At 38.6% G+C, this 17712-nt stretch overlaps 2 protein-coding genes across 2 annotated transcripts in view; both read right to left on the reverse strand.

The window, feature by feature from the left end:
- The window catches only part of LOC106169579 (uncharacterized), a 33326-nt gene extending 30830 nt beyond the window's left edge, over window positions 1-2496 (reverse strand). Inside the window, exon 1 of the mRNA XM_087011289.1 lies at window positions 2199-2496. Within this exon, the coding sequence (XP_086867415.1) occupies window positions 2199-2337 (139 nt within the window). The 5' untranslated portion in view covers window positions 2338-2496. The remainder of the gene's footprint in view (window positions 1-2198) is intronic.
- Window positions 2497-6899: 4403 nt separating this feature from the next.
- On the reverse strand, window positions 6900-10664 carry LOC147762601 (monocarboxylate transporter 13-like). Its single transcript, XM_087012218.1, has 5 exons — window positions 10130-10664; window positions 9274-9578; window positions 8617-8842; window positions 8229-8372; window positions 6900-7798 (listed from the first exon to the last, which is right to left on the reverse strand). The coding sequence occupies exons 1-5, from the start codon at window positions 10236-10238 to the stop codon at window positions 7647-7649; spliced, it is 936 nt and encodes a 311-aa protein (XP_086868344.1). The 5' UTR covers window positions 10239-10664; the 3' UTR covers window positions 6900-7646.
- Window positions 10665-17712: the final 7048 nt, after the last annotated feature.

Below are 17712 nucleotides of genomic sequence, written 5' to 3' on the forward strand. Positions count from 1 at the left end.
AAATATGCTCCACACCTCTACTGCGTTAATGCTTCTTTGCTACTTCGATACTACTGCATTTTCGTGCGGGTAACCTTCAGAAACAAATCCTCAAAGCATAAATGAATTAGGATTACGAACCATTTTATTACAACAGTTCCCATTTTTTCTTTAATATCACCGCTCTCCTTCCAGTTATTCCTCAACCACGTTTTCTTCCACGGAAGTAATACCTGGGCATATGCATGCTTCAAGATACCCTGAGAGCAATCACTTTTATTAATGTTCGCGACCGTGTTTGAACTCAATTGTTAAATATCGATATTTAACGTCATTTAAAAATACCAATAAAATTACCCCATGAAATAAAAGAGATATTTTGAAAAATATTGAAGCCCACTAAGAATCTGACGAGTTGGATACCTGTTATCACCTGCCTTGGGAAGTGCAGCGGTGCATAATTAACATGTCTTATTGTTAACGAGCTCTTGATCAACTACAGTGCATAAAGAATGCATCAGCAATTAGTAAGCTTGTCAACTGATGACAGTTAATTTGAAAGACTATCAGCTTTTGATATGATCTAAACAACTTGAGTTGACCATGATCTCGAGCATCACATATATTATCACGGAAGTAAGTAAATAAGTCACGGAAGACCGTCACAGACAAAGAAAGAATATTGTCAACGAGTGCTGCAATTTTGGTGAATCCCACGGCAATACACTGAGGCATAACGAAAATGGCTCAAATCCGTTCCACACAACTTTCCTAAACTTCTCTGTCTGTATGCACCATGCAGCTCAGTTGAGTCTCAAAGACCTTTATCCTCATTGTCGTCACAGTACCACATGACCCAGATCTGTTGCTTCATTTATGCATATTGAGGTGAGGTTTACTAAAACGCTTTTTTTCTACTAATAGATTGTTTTTATACTTTTTAAATGGGATCGATTAAAACATATCTATAGTGTATAGATTGAGTGCTGAATCTTCGATTTGAGAGATGGATTTTTATGTGTCTAATATCCTTAAGCATATCTTGTTACGACATGACCTACTAGTTTGTGTCCTGTTACATTGTCATCAATTGTCATCTATCTAGTATTAACCATTTAAAATACCGGTATGACCGCCCTTTCACATAATTTTCTTTGTCATCTGCCTGGCTCGTTGTTCGGCCAGCAATAAGGGGGTGTGGGTAGGCCATTTAAGCACCACCCCATATTATGTCCACGCTGTCGCATCTAGTGGTGGTCAGAAAAGGGAGAAAGCAGGTGCCCACAGTTTCCAGGAGCTGAGGTACATTGTAGCACAGTGATGCAAAATCTCTATTGCAGCAGCGATTTAATCATTTATAACTTAATATTTTGTTTAGATCACTGACACAAAGTTCAGTAAGCAGTATTTTTCATACTTGGGCAACAGGGATTCTTCACATTGTCAAGCTACATGAGTATGTGTCTTTATGATCGCCGGACTTTGTTGTATGTCCTAAATTACGGACAAAAACATTTGCCCTTAATTACTAGCTGAAAACCAACTTGAGAACTGTACCTTATTGCTTCGCCTTAGCTTAATAATATGTGGTGGATTAGACTTTATCATTATTTAACCGATTATTACCCGGTCTCATCTTGCAAGATTTTCAGAGGGAGGATCGAACAAAGGTCTTAAAAATTAATACAATTAGCAAATTGACCCTGTAGGAAAAAGGTCTATATGTGCCTTTTAATCAATACTGCTCATCTTTTGAGCAAAGCAAATGGACTTTAGTTTCTTTTGTGCGTTTTTCTGCAATGTATGTCTCTTTTTAAATGCCATTTTTACTAAAGGCTGTGCATAATTATATATAAGGATATGTGTAAATTTAACCTTTAGTTTCGATACCCTATACAGAGTAACATAAATTATAAAAATAATAATAGCTGGTCTAAATCTTGGTCATATATTTGAAACGTTTTTATTTTTGTTGTTTAAAAAGGAAGTGTAAAGTTTAATTATTAAATATGAAGAAATTACAGCGGCGTGGTATTATTTGAATTTTCTAGTAAGTAGTAAGAGCTTTTTCTCTCAGGGCAACCGATTTTTACGCAGTATCATCAATCGTTACTTATTTTTTAAAAAATACTCATTTTTAAGACATATTTTAGAAGACCTCTGGATTTTGTATACTTTGGCTAGAAAGTCTTTCTACATATATACTAAAAAAGACTTACCTAGGGTTGCTTGAGACGAGGATCCCAACACAGTATCTTTACTAAAAGTGGTCACAAAAACGCCCCAACTCATCTTGATGCCATTAAAGGCAAGAAATAGTACAGATGTTAGTAGCACAATCAACCATCCGTGGTACATTTTAAACAAGTGTATAGTTAAAAAAACCAGGCGCTGTTACTGTGCAATTTAGTCGAACATGGAATCACGAGGTGTGCTTTGCCGGTGTCATGTAGGAGAGAGTCCCTTCCTGTATTTGGCCCAGTTCACTATGATTTGAACAGGTTAGCGACCTTTCATTCCTATTAGACCCAATTACGCAACGCTAACTGTACCCTGTATTTAAACTTGTGTAATGCGGGCTCAGATACCCTCACCGGCACCCGTGTCTCCGCCCCCGTTGCAAGAAAATAGGATTGAATCTTAAAATGGGGGTATTCTTGAAAAGTATTTACAAAAACTCTATCAGTGTTGCAAATACTGTAATTAATACAATATGGTTATACATACATGACGGAATGTGGTTTAATATTATTTACGGATTAATATGCAAACTTCTGTTTAATAATTTGCGGTTTGGTACACGTACCAAATTTGTTGCTGGACAAAAAAAAAAAGATCGTCAGCGATCGAAAATCAGAGACACGGTTTTGTTTGTCACATGCAGTTATAACTCCCTACAAAAACCAAAAATTGTCTACAAAAAGTGTTTATCCCTTCTCAAGTTACAGAGGTGCAGGAAGACTGAGAGGGAGACAGAAAAGCTTTCACGTCGGTAGGTGGAGTAGCCCAGCAAGTTTACGGCTTGCCACTGCTGTGCACGGCTGTTAGGGGTCCTATGAAACGATTTACTAGGTACAAACAAGCCTCGTCTTCTTGTATGCTAATGCAATTTTATTAATACAAAATTTGTGTTTTTTTAATATACATGTATCTCATTTAATGGAAACTGATGACTATTGAATTTCACTTATGACAAAATTAGAAAATCTGTATTTCAAACCAATCATTGAGAGTGCTTAAGGGGGGAGAGGGGGCATTAATAAAAATATTGAAATAATGCATCAGTTCTAGTTCTATTTTTAAAAGAATTACATTTGCAAATGTTTAACTGAGTGTGCAGTTTAAGTGCAGTGCGTGTCCTGCTGGTGACCCTGTATCTTTTATATGTTGCGAAAAGATATCGTTTTCAGGTTGGGGATTCTTGTACTGTGACAGCAATCAAAATGATTTGATAAATACGTAGGGCAATTTGGTCAATCTTGAAAGGTCTGGGAGCGGCGATAAACGTTGTCAACAATACAATGATAATTCGTTTGACAGTTAAACCTTCTTTTCGGTCCGACGATTTGATGGGTTATTTGTCATTTTTGGGCAAATTGTGGATAGAAGGCACCCTAGACGTGTAACTCAATCCAAGAAAAGGTCATGCGCATGATTAACGGCGACATTCTTGGTTATACATGTAGTACCTGTATCTAACATATTTTGTCATAATTGGCGTCTTGGGCTTACAATATTCTACTAGTATAGATCGTTAACTATCACATTTTTTTAACTGAAGCAGGGACGTCGTAAGCCGAATGGATGCACACATATACCAGTAATATGGCCATTTTCTACCAGCTCCAGTATAATGTCTTTCAAAACACTGTGATACAATGAATGATCCCCCGTAAATCGAATATTAATGGTCGGGGTGTGATGGTGGAGGGGTCGCACGCACCCAGCCCGTTTTGATAACCCCTTACCCTCCCATTCAGATAAAAATATTAAGTGAAATTGAAGCAATCTTTCTAGTTACAAAATATTTTGATGATTATACTTCATTCAATAAAATCACAATCTGAACACTGAAGTTGTACAGAGGGATGACAAAAGAATGGCACCATTTTGCTTGAAGGTGAACAACTGCTGGGTTTGTTAGGTTTTTCAATTTGTATTTTATTTAAAAATGATTGCGTTAAGCTCTGACCTTGGATAACGCATATTATTATGTCAATATTGATGTTCTGTGGTATAGACACGTGATCTCAGTATGGTAACCATCCTTTTGAACATAGACTGATAAGGGTTCAGTTATCTTCTGGAGGCTACGTTAGTCAAGGCTCTAAAGACATTTTGGATTAGAGCGTTTCTTGTAAAGGAGCGGTCATTTAATTGCCACAGGTTTACAATGGGGTATGCTTCTGGGGAATAGGCAAGCCAGTTCACCCCGTTGAAGCCATGCTGGTAAAGTCACTCTTGTACAGTTTTGGTCCTGGGATGCGGCGTTATCATGTTGGGAAATGAATTGATGACTCCTGTCCCCAAATATGATTTCTACCGTTGATAAAAAGTGCTGGTCCAGAATGTTAAAGGGTTTGCTTCATGCCGTCAGAATGGCCTGAACGGAACATATTCTTCAGAAAACATGCCCAACTAACGATATCTTTATCCAAATACACAAATTAAAAGCTCATTTTGTAAATTTTTGGCTTTAAAAAACGTCCTATTTGCTCGTCCTGGGAGTTAATGAGCTACGTGGTCACGTGGTCCAATGACGACAATCGAGCCACTGGAGAACAGAGCTGCATTGTCTACCTGTAAGATGACTTCTCTGGCTTCTGATAAAAGTTTATACTCATTCAAATCTCTTACCCGAGGGGTCTAAATCCTCGTGAAGCTGTGTAAAACCATTTCCCGTCTAGTCATTTCTTTAACAAGCATTTCATTATGGTTATCCCAAGTTGTATAAAACACTGCATTTGAATGAGTTAAGGGAAATGTTGATTATTGCATATGAGGTCCATGTTATTTGTGAAATTCAATTTATTTTATTAAACCGCTGACACTCCGTCTTGCATACTTTTATTAAACTGAGGTAAACAATGCCCGTTACCTTTACAAGTCCTATCTTAATCATCCATCTAACTGGAACTTCCTTTACCTCTTAATTAGAGGGTTAAATGGCATTCAATTTGTCTTGCTTGTATCGAACGCACTCTCTATCTAAGCTTTACTCCAGTTATCTCAGGTAAAAATCTACCTGTGCGTTAGTTACAAAGCGCAGCTCCCGTAGACCTGGGGGTACTAGATAAAATCTGAACACCAGGTTTATCGAGGAGCTAGAGAAAGAAAGGAAGAATTTTTCCTGCACAACTTCATAGGAATTTTAACACGGACTTGATCCAGCTTAGACCTCCAAACTAACAGGGTGACATGGGCTATTTTCACAAACAAATCATAAAACTATATTTCAGTTAACCGCCTTTAAAATAAATATACCGTTCTGGGTAAATTAAAATAGTTATTAAATCGCAAGAATATTTTTGACTTAAATGATGATTTTATTATTAATGGAAATTAAGCTGCTATATGAGGTACATTTGCTGTGATTACGCTGTCCTTCATGTTTTGCGTAAGTCTACATTTTGCTGTATGTGCTTGTAATCTTTTTAAATATGTGCGTACAATTTTTGCAGGTCTGGTTACCCCCTTGTTATGTGATGAGAGTATTAATTTGGCAATTAGTTCCTTAGCTTATTTGAATAGAATTGCAGTGTAAAATTTTCAACAAGATGTTGGCGAAATAGCCCATTACTCTTTGTAGGTATTTCCCCCGTCAAAGTTTGTCTAAAATTATCTTTCAATCTTTACTCTTTCTCTTTCTCTTTACTCTTTACTCTTTTAAATTATTTAATATTTCAGATGAAATAATCTTCAGAAACAAATCCTCAAAGCATAAATGAATTAGGATAACGAACCATTTTATTATAGCAGTTCCCATTTTTTCTTTAATATATAACACGGTAGTGTTACAAATTTTAGTAAGAACTTAATTTAAGTTTTAAAAACATATAAAATTCATTAATTACAATAAGATTGCAAAAACAACATAAGTCTCATTAGACGTTCAAGCACTGACCAAACATAATAACCTTCCGATCTCAGGCCAGCGAATGAGTGCCGTAATTAATGACCTCTAGTGGTCGGCAAACGCGTCAATTAAATTGCAAGCAGAGGACAGAGCAACAGCAGATATATATAGAAAGATTTAATTGATTATCTCTTGGTGTCATGTATTAGTATTTAATAAGCACTTCGCTAGTTCAGGAAAATGACCAGTTCCGGTTCGGTCAAAATTAAATATTAAGAATCAAAGAACCGGGCAAATCACACTATTTAAATCGAAGGTCTAGAATCAGTATTTCTAATAATTAAGTAAATGTTGAATCAAAAATGTCCATCCTTGACGTGAGATGTGAACCACCTGTCACCCTAATTTTGATATAAAAATGCAGCATTTTGCCGCATTCGGTGTGTTCGGTAAATGTTCTGCGAGTCGGGAAAGTAGTGGCATAGGAAGGAGTGACTGAGGGAGAGACATTGTGGTCACATCTTCAACTTGATGTAGTCCGTGTGCGCATAATAAAATTCCTTTTGGAGGGAAAAGAGAGTTGTTCGTAACTTTACAGTGACGCGCTTTTATCACACGTAAAAGCCCCCGTCACAAATATAACGCTCTTTTTCCTGTTTTTCCTCAACACGTTTTCTTCCACGGAAGCTTCAAGATACCCTGAGAGCAATTTCTTTTATTAATGTTCGCGACCGTGTTTGAACTTAATTGTTTAAGTATTGATATTTAACGTCATTTACAAATACCAATAAAATAACCCCATGAAATAAATGAGATATATTGAAAAATATGAAAGCCCACCAAGACGAGTTTCATACCTGTTATTACCTGGCTTGGGAATTGCAGCGGTGCATAATTAACAGGTTTGTTGTAAACGAGCTTTTGCTCAACTACAATGCATCAGCAATCAGTAAGTTTGCCAACTGATGACAGTTAATCTGAAAGACTACCAGCTCTTGATATGATCTAAACCACCTGAGGTGACCATGATCTAGAGCATCGCAACTATTGTCACCGAAGTTAGTAAGTAAGTCACGGAATACCGTCACAGACAAAGAAAGATTGTCAACGAGAGCTGCAGTTTTGGTGAATCCCACGGCAACACACCGAGGCATAACGAAAATTCCTCAACTCCGTTCAACACAACTTTCCTTAACTTCTCCGTCTGTATGCACCATGCAGCTCAGTTGAGTCTCATAGACCTTTATCGTGATTGTCGTCACAGTACCAAGTGACCCAGATCTGTTGCTTCATTTTTGCATATTGAGGGGGGTTAAACCACAATCCTCAGAAAAGCAATTTCTTTTCTTTCTTCATTTGTGAGCTCCCGTACCTCCAACTTGGTAAGAACTTACAGTAACAACTTACAACCAGAAGGGCGTTACTCCTGCAGTGGCACCTTTCATAGAGGCTGTTATACTTTGAATTACACGCGTCGAAGTTGAACTTCTTCCCACACTGAATGAATTGCATGTTTGAATGACATCCCTGATTGGCGACTGTTGCCAAAACATCGCTTTGATAACGCGGCAATTTATAGCTAATACTAATACTAATACCGACACACTGATCCGACCTTGGCTAATTTTTTCTGTATACTGTTGATAAGGATAATGGATGCGGTCAGGAGGGCATTGGCCAAGTACAAAGCTGCAATGGTTAAAAACGCTGGCTTGTATGATCCACTAATATCATAGATTACACCTGAAAAGAAACAATTAATGACTTTTTAGACTTCTTTGTGGCATATATCTATATTTCAGTAATGAGTTTAAACAGGAGAAGGTCGTCCTTGGGTTAGTTTTTTTAAAATAAATTTTATTAAAATAAATACAGCAACGTGGAATAATGTGTGTAAAAGCATGTCCCTCTTTAATGCGTGTTTTTTAACGTCTCTGTGTCACTATTTTCCTCAACAACATTGGTTTATCAAATTTAATTAAAATGGAAATGTGCTCAGAAATCCTAAACAGATCAAATTCTATTGTAGGCTGACCTGCAACTATTTGTAACGAATAATTACGCTTATGCCTTTCAAAATATTGGTGGAGGCACATTTTAACTCTTTTCTTCGGAGATATTCTAGTAGTAAAAAGCACTCCAAAGTTAATTTGATACATTTTTGATTATTTACCTGACAGAAAAGGACCAACTGCACACCCAATTCCCAGGCCAGACAACAATATAACAAACAAAGTTTGTACATCCTGTCCACTGAGAACTTCACCACAAGCGGCGTACCAAGCTGCAATGATGGGCCCTTGACCAAGTCCCAAAACTGGAAATATATATAAAGATAGCAGTATTCCCTGTTATATTTTATTTGAAGTGAATAATAACATGCAAAGAACTATCTTAACGAGGAGGCAAACATTATCATTTTTTTTTACTCATGTTGACTGCATAATATTTCTTTCGATGATATACTTTTGTTTGTTTTTTTTTCATTTTTTTTCCCACGCGCCAGTGCCAATAACTGTAGCAATTACAAAAGCAGGTACATGTATAAATCAAACCCTTACCAGTACCGTATATGAACATCTCCGTCAATGTCGTACAAAATGGAGCAAGGACATTGTTAACCATAAGTAAACTCGCACAGATCACGTAGATATAAAGGATGTTGCCTTTCACACGGTCCCCCAGTGCAGACACGAGCAGACGACTCAAAAATCCCGCCACGCCCTCCGCAGTCAAACAGTGAGCGCCATCTGTCGATGTGTATCCTAAGTCCTCTACTTGCTTTACCTAGAACGATTTAAATGTTTATGGCTGAAAAACTAAACGTTTGAAAGAGTGTGAGAATGAATATATATGCAAGTTAAAAAATAAATCACAAACGAAATAAAATAGCACGTAGCGGAAAACATTATTTACGTATATATAATTCGAATATTTTGTATTAACACCGCGCTAGCTAATACAAAAAGGGTGTATCGTTTGGACTGAAACCAGTCAAGTAAATTTCTATATATATATTGATTTTTATTGAGTGCATTTCTGTAATTGACGTTTCTCGTGTAAAGAATGAATAAATTCGAAGAAAAAAAAATGTATTTCGACACGTTTCCTTATCCCCATGAAACTGTAAAATAAAATAAATAAATGGATTTTGAAAATAATATAAAAAGCGCATTTCTTGCCAATGGGTTTTCTTTACCCTAAAGCTTTTTTCTTACCAAAATTGCATAGGAACTTGTTTTGCATATACCCTTGCTCAGGTAGATGACAAACCATATCACCATGACAACGACACGAATCTGCTTACTCCATTTTATCTCAACAAAGGGCGTGACTTTCTGCTCAGGAAAAAGGAAATAATCTTGCTGTATTGCTTCTTGTAAGACCTCTTTCGTTGGTTTCTTCAAAGTGCGGATTGAAACGATTGTCCACATTGCGAAAAAGGTTGCTAAAACGAGATACCCGTATCTCCATCCGATTGCCTGATGCAGCCATTGTATAAAGTTTCCAAATACGACGGTGCCTGAAACAAGAGGAACATGATATAGGCTCCATAACAATTGTAACACTGCTAAGTAATGACGGTCTTGCAGTGCAACTGGTCATGCTGTTTTATCTTTCTTTTTTCTGTCTGTCCATCTTTCCTATTTTATGTCTTTTTTACTTTTTTGCTATAACTAAGATTGCATTTTATCAAAGCGTTGAAGGACCAAACAAAAAATGTGTGCCTCATAGCGTAGTCTGTTCCCCGTTACTTTATACAAGTGGTATTCGTCCCATATACTAACCCCACAATTACGTCTATAGATCCCTAATCTGTATTAACAATCTGGGACACCGGACTTCCTTTCCTAGGACAACCATTCCTATCACATCGGATTTTTATCAACAGATAACACTGTCGTATTGGTATGTACTTTCAATTAAGAAAAAATATGAAATGAGCATGGATCGTTTAGAGAGAATCATGGGAAACACGACCAACATCAGGCCCTTTTTTAATTGCAGCCTTTCCCTCTAGAAGTTTCTCTGAAGAATATTTAAGTGTTAAAGTCCATTAAAAAAGAAACTTACCAAGAGGCATTGTAACCATGGACCAGCTAGTGCACATCACGTGGAATCTGTGTTCCCATGGAAACCAGTCGGCTACGATAAAGAATAAAGGGAAAACAAGAATGTTCATTCCTAGGCCATATAGGACGCCATTGGAGAATATAAGGTATGTAGCACTGGGGGCAATTGCAGATAGGCTTAATCCTAATACGACCAACAACGTCCCCACACATGTCGAAAATTTGTAGCCGCAGTGATTTGATGTGATCTTTCCTATAAAACTCGTGGTAGTTGAGCACAGGTAGAATGCTGTTTGAATGAGACCTAGAAAAAATAATTAAATCCATTTTTAAGACGTTCTGGCGACAGATGCTGGAGAGTCGAACCTACATGTACATACAAACACTAATATTGCTGATAAATTGAGATAGAAATCCTTCGTTCATTGCGCTACAATGGCCTTTAACTCCCTTTCAAAATGTCTCAAATTTCTGCTAAGTTTTAAAACGGTATGATGTGAAATCGGTCTACATGTAACTTTAGCATGGTGACTGGCTTATTGGGAGTATGCACATTCAGCTTTTGTAACGCAACCCCCCCCCCCCCCAAAAAAAAAAAAAAAAAAAAAAAAAAAAAAACATATATGCGTCCGAAATTATGGCAATCGATCATCTTATGGCTCTCTTACAACCCGTCGGGCGTGCTTAGAGATCGTGCGTCCTCGGAGTTCTTGTCAGGCGTAGCGTTGTCGCAGAATGAAAATTAAATCGCAGCGGACGTAAGTAGTAAGAACTTTATGAGTAGGTGTGTCGTGCTCCAAACGTGGGGCCCGCAAGTGGTCTGTTCACCTTTTTGGAAGTAGGAAGAAGTAAGGAGCACGTACGATCTGTACTTGTGTCGCACACAGTGAGTGAGATAATCGTACGTGTAATGCATGTGAAGCGTACGTTTTCAGAAATCGTATTTACGAAGTAAGAGAAACGTAAGAGAAACGTAATGAGCACGGAAGTGTTAAGCACGACACTCGTGCGTCAAATTGGTGGAACGCACGGATAATCAAAATAATATAAAAGAGAACACTGAGTCTCTTCATCATTCACTGTTTTGGCTTCCAAAATGGCACTTCCAAGAAGGATGCGCCATCGACTTCTACAGCTGCTAATGCTAGAGGAGCCATTGTGTACACTGCCGAAGTCGACTTTGAACTGAGAGCAGACTGTTCGTATCAGCTTTGATATAGGCGCACGATGCACCCAAGCAAGTACTTGTGACGCACTTTTATCGTGCTGGTCACGTGCGTCATCTTAGTGTGACGCACTTCACAAGTACGGTAGTAGTACTCGCCATGCACTTTGGAAGTAAGATAAACGCACAGAGGAAGTGCGCTCACCCCCCTTTTTGTTAACACGTACATTGAAAGCAAGTTGAACGTAGGAGTCTCTTGCGTGGTAAGTAAGTCTTCGTGGTAAAATACCCCGGAATTTCTGCATGCTTTTCCTGCGTTACACGCACACCTAGCGCAGTTACTCAGTACTTTTGTCTTCCGTGCTACGAGCGTGCTCCAGGCGTTCTAATTGTCGCAGACAGGTCGTAGCGAAAAACTGGCCAGCCAGTTTTCGGGCTGCGTGCTTTGCGTCGTGTTTGCGTCCACCAAAAAGTACGTTCCACGTGCATGTACCTTACTACTTGGCCAATTTTTGCACGCAAACCGCTCGTAGAAGCACGCACGACCGATTGTAAGAGTAGCTTTAGGTAAGGTATCCCAGTTGAAACATGTACGGTATATTATCAATGTCGTCTTCTTATTATTATTATTTATTTATTATTATCAATTACATAAGCCCGGCAATGTCAGAAAAAATAAATGACGATTAATGACTTACTGCTTCGTGTGACCCTTATTTTGATAAAATCAGAATTTTTTCGTGCCTATTCTTTTGTAATGAAAAAATGCATTGGGCATTGGTTTGGTAAGTGGAAAAATGATGCACTTGACGCCAGAAAAAAACTTAATGTTGTTGTTTTTATGCTCTTTTAAGAAACTAAAACTAGCTCACACTGTGGCCTTAAACTTCAATGAGAAAAATTTAAGCTACTATGCTCCTTCATGGTCACATGTTTATAAAACAAAAAATAATAAAAGCTCTACCAACCTGTTTACTTCGAGATATTTCTCTTTAACCAACTTATCAATTTCTTTGGGCCTAATCTTATATTACATTTAAAATGACTTACCTAGGGTTGCTTGAAAGTTATCACAAAAATGCAACTCATTTTGACGCCATTATAAAGGCAAGAAACAGAATAGATGTCAGGAGTACAATCAACCATCCGTGGTACATCTTTAACTAGTTCTAAACAAGCCCAAGGTTGTAAAGTTGATAAGTCAATTGCAAGTCTAACGCGGAGTATTGATACGCTGGTAGGTCTTGTGCCGAGTCGGTGTCAACTTAACCATGCAGTCTCTGGCCATCTTAAACAGGAAGGTCCTCAGACGCTAGGAAGTTCTAAATTAACCTTTCATTAAAATGAGGTTTCCTGGTTTACTGCTAAGTTGTGCTTATAGTCAACGTGATGACACCTTCATGTATTATTACTACCCTTCGAACCAATTAAGTTTTGGATGAGAGATAGGATCAACTCTCTCGTAGCCCCCTCCCCAATAAAAATAGTAGTAGAGGGTCCCATAGTGATAGGGTAGTATCGTTACCCGTTGAAGATCACATAACGTTCATATTATTTAGCTTGATCTGTGAAGCACCCGTTCCCGTGACTCGTGCATGCAGCTTTTTATCCCTCGTCCTTTGTGAAACGAAGTCATTATAGTAGGTGAGTTGTGCTTTTCAACTCGCCGAACTCACATTTTCATTGAGATATTAATAAAGACTTATTTATTGAGAATTGTGATTTAATGATTTTATTTCCCATGAACTACTGTATGATCTTTGCCCCCCCAATTGGACCCTTAAGCCTAGATTACATTTGAAATGCGATGCCCATACGGTTCACGTACATTGTATACTGCCTGTAATACCCTTTTCGTACGGCGTCTGAGCGGAGGAAGACGGTGGCCGTGCGAAATCGCACGGAATCGTACGGATTTAAGGCCATGTAATGTAGACTTAAGCCTCGGTCACAACCGGCCGTACGGGCTCTTACGGGCTGTTTGCGTCCAAATTTTGCACAGAATCTCACGTCCCACGCAAGTCTTTTTTACGAAATTTCGAGTTCGCAGACAGCCGGAGGATGTTGGACATGTCCAAAAGATTCTACGAATAGCCTGCGAACAGCGAGGCCGCAAGCGTAACTTGCTCCCCTCGCACGGAGTAACAAGAGAGACGCGCGTTGTGCAAGACGCACGTCGCAAGCAATGAAGGAGCAAGTGCCCTTTGCGTGTTGAGTAAGGCGCACGTCCTCACAACTAACGAACAAAGTCGAGAGCACACCGGGAATACGTCGCACGTGCGTCACCCCTACGCCTGGTGTATAAAAGACGTGCTCGTGTCTTTACAATGAACGTCGACCGTGTGTAAAGCCTCTCTTCTGGTCCTCAAATCAAGTTCGGTCCCTTGGTTCTAAACTGTTTACCAGAGGCTCTGTTCTGGTCCTACACCTGTAAATGTCCATCATGACGTGTTCAAACGTGTTCCCCAAACGTGTACTTGGCTGACTCTCTTTTGGGCCCCAAACTTTTTCTGCGGTATAGTCTTCATTTGAAAACCTGCCAGTTTGACGTTCGGGGGGAGGGGAGGGGATTAATTACTTGCAGTTAAGCAACTCAACTAACGGTCATTTGGTTGATTCGCCAGATCAACGGACTAGATGTCTATTATTTCACAGCATAAATTGAAAGATATAAATTGCAGAGTAACCTTCTGTCACAAGGATACTACATATAATTATTTATTCCCTTCATGCCCCCCCCCCGGGGGTCACTTGTAATTGATACTCCGTATCTTGATTAATGTGGAAGAATCAAAAGATGAAAAGAGTGCGCGGACGTGCTTTTGACAGGTCGGGTCACGAAGTAACGGATACGGCATCTCAGTCCACAAAATATGGCTTCACAGGGCAGTGAACAAACTGGAGAAATTTCCCTCTCCGACAATATTCCAAGCATATATGGTCACCCTGCTTCCTTCATGTCTTTACAACAATTCAGTATCATTATGCTGAATTCTATTACTGTTCTATTACTGATGTTGTATTCAACCATCTAATAAAATTTGATATTTGAAGAAAATTTTATTGCAGGATTTTACAATATCACCACTTTGCACCATTGCTATTATATGGCGCAGAGTACATGTTCCAAACAGGTATAGCTGCAAACAGTAAAATTGTTTGATATTAATAAAAATATAAACAATTATGATGATCATAATAACTAAACCACTCTGCGGGCTAACTGTCTACGGGTTGTAGCCAAGATGTGTTCAGTTTATAACACTCTCCTCTAGTTCGGGACATTTACAGATTGTCTTTACCTCTCTCTCTCTCTCTCTCTCGTCATAAATCAAAGTATCTGACATTTAACATTAGTATCTTAATTCAGGATATTTACAGAAATGTGTGAACATGATATTAATTCGAGAAAGGATATTTTTTAGTGTTTGTAAATGTTACAAAGGAAATTACCAAAAATATATAGCTTTCCATATTGAGAAGACATGTTCCTCTACTCCCCTTCTCCAGATTTCCTGGCCCGAGGAGCAATATGTTTGTCCTAAGCTCTGAAGCTCTGAACGCGCTTGAGGGGGGGGGGGGTTATATATCTTCTTAACCGACTAAGCTAGATAGGCACGAAACACCGTAAAGTATATCAGTAGAAAGGCTCAACTTGACTTATTTCATAACATAATAGTTGCTATGCCCTTATGCTCCTCTTCCCACCCTGAACTCTTGTAATAAATAATCATTTTTCTTTTCATATGAAAGATGAGAGCGTAAATTAACTTATCACAACCGCTCAGGTTTTGCATAACGTTTTTATTAATGTTTCATATTACTTTTAACAACTGCTGACTGCTTTCCCAGTTAGAGGGTACAATGGCATAAACCAGTGAAAGTAATGGAACGTGTCATATATTTATTCCGATATTAATCTAAATATATGTGGCTCACATTTTCACTTTTTGTTGAAAGTTTTCTCACATCGAACTCAATTAATTGGGTTGGAGTGTCTACATCTGTAGCGGTGTTTTAAAGGGTCATAAATGGACCAATTTTGAGATAGCGTTATGCGAGACTTAGGTAACTTTTATATAAACGGAAAATAATATACTGTAGATTGATTCACAACTCTGCCTCCGGTCGAATACAAGCCCTTTACGGACCAACCAAAATTAAATGCCCGTGTCTGGTGCGGGTGCTCTATTTTCGTGGTTCTCTTACACATTTGCGTGGTGCTTCGTTAATCTGGCAACAAATGTTCGCTACAGATGAGATGCAAATAAAACGGTATAATGATCGACGCGAAAATGCCTTTAATCTGTTTTGATGCTTTCCATGTACGCATATGTACTATAATGTATAGGATTCGAAATTATCAACATCGGATTACTTAAAATAACCATCCAAAGATCATGTACATTACGGCGCGTACACACAATTCCTTTGATTTGTGGTTTTTAATGAACTTAAATAAAGATGCTGCGATAAAGACCATTCAACTTAATAAGATATATAAATAGGGCGAAAAAGAAATTGAGACGTCCCTGGAGTCGAGACAAAATCTATGATAAAGAATCCCGATTCTGTAATGACAGCTAAGTTTGTCTCTTTTAAATTAATTTGAATTGTGCTCTTTAACAAGAGAGGCAGTCAATGAGAGGGTCGGTGGGACATTTAATGGTGGGGATCGAGTATTTAAAATCACAGATTTCGGGCATGAAAGAAAATTTTGTGGTTTCCGAGGTCAGTTTGTAAGATCAAAATTCAGGCCAGGGCGCTGTTCTGAATCTTTCCCTTGAAGTGGTAAATTGAAACGGGGATTTTAGCCTTTAATTTTGCCCAAGGGAGAACGGCGTTGTGTAACAGTAAACTGCACTGGTATGCATAGGCCTACTTATACTACCTGTACGTAGTTATACTGGATCTCCACAATGTCTTTGGTCAGATCACTGGGTTTTCATGATATTCCCTTCACTGTACGCTCCTAAAGCAATACAATTGGGATGCTAAGTTGTCATCATGTAGCAAAACAACACTTGAACATTATCTGAATGATATGGGATATACAGCTTGTGAAAGCCTAGGTATAAATACCAACAAGGTATGCAGCACGTACATCTCTAAACCAGCCCCGTCAATCAAACACACATTATGGTCAGTTGCGTCTTAGTTTAAATGCAGTCAAACAGGCAAATAGGCTTTAATTACGAAAATATTGCGCGTTTATTAATAAACTTTGTTTATTTCAGATCTGCTGATTCGAAAAAAAAAATCCATTTCTACTACTTGCACAAAACGCGTGACCCTACCAGTCCAGTGGACATTTAGGAAATTCACGGGAATAAACGCGTCCATATGAAAATAAGAGCTTATACTAACTTGAAACAATCATGGCAGTGAGTGAGCACCCCCCCCCCCCAACACCACCACATGCACACAATCACCCACGAATGTAACTGTCTTGAAAACATGAGGCAGAGAACGCCATAAATATTGTAGTATTATTCTTAAGCATCCTAAAGGTAGTCACGCAGCAAAACTTTTGTGTTCTTTAAAAAATCTGAGAATATATTATAGCAAATATAATACAATTTTAAATAATTGAAATGCATTTCTTTCTAACATTCAGTTTACGTACGTTTTTTGGTAGCCTCTCAAAGTTTTAAACCTCAAATATTGGAGACCATAATAGAGTCAGCCAAGGACACGTTTAGGGAACACGTTTGAACTCGTAATGATGGACATTTACAGGTGTAGGTCCAGTATAGAGCTTCTTGTAAACAGTTTAGAACCAAGGGACCGAACTTGATTTGAGGACCAGAAGAGAGGCTTTACAACCGTGTAACGTGTACAACAATTTTCAAAATGTTCAAATTTTTGCTCGATTTATTTTCTAATATGCCTCCAAAAGGCAAGAGAAAGAAGCTTACATAGTAAAAAAATGGGTGGAGGAAGAAGAAAGAAGAGGAGAACAGAAAGCAAAACTGACGTACGCCGTCAGTACGTCACCTCATACGTGAGAGGCAAGTGTGAAACAAAACTGACGGAAAAGGGCACTACTTTTGCCGTGCGTTGCATTCCCTTCGTAAGTGGTGAGTGTGAGCCACGTAGCCTACACAGGAAGCAAGACAAACTCAAGAAATGAGTACAATTTCCACGGCCATCGCTCTTTGCAATTAGCCTCCCTGCTTGAAAGGACATCTCATGTGGCCCTTGCGACTCGCAAGGCAGACTTTCCTCTACCTCTACGAACTCCACGGCCTCCGCAACGCCCAAAAATCGCAGGCGACGTACGATTCGGAAAGTCGTGCGTCCGGTTGTGACCGGGGCTATACTCGGCGTAGCCCGTACTCCTTATTATTTCAAAAAAAAAAAAAAAAAAAAAAATCGTACGGACAACTTCAACGCACGGCGCCCGTGTAAATGTAATC

The sequence above is a fragment of the Lingula anatina genome, chromosome 4 (genome assembly GCF_051362555.1).
Source record: "Lingula anatina isolate TDL-2025a chromosome 4, LinAna3.0, whole genome shotgun sequence".
Lineage (NCBI taxonomy): Eukaryota > Metazoa > Brachiopoda > Lingulata > Lingulida > Lingulidae > Lingula > Lingula anatina.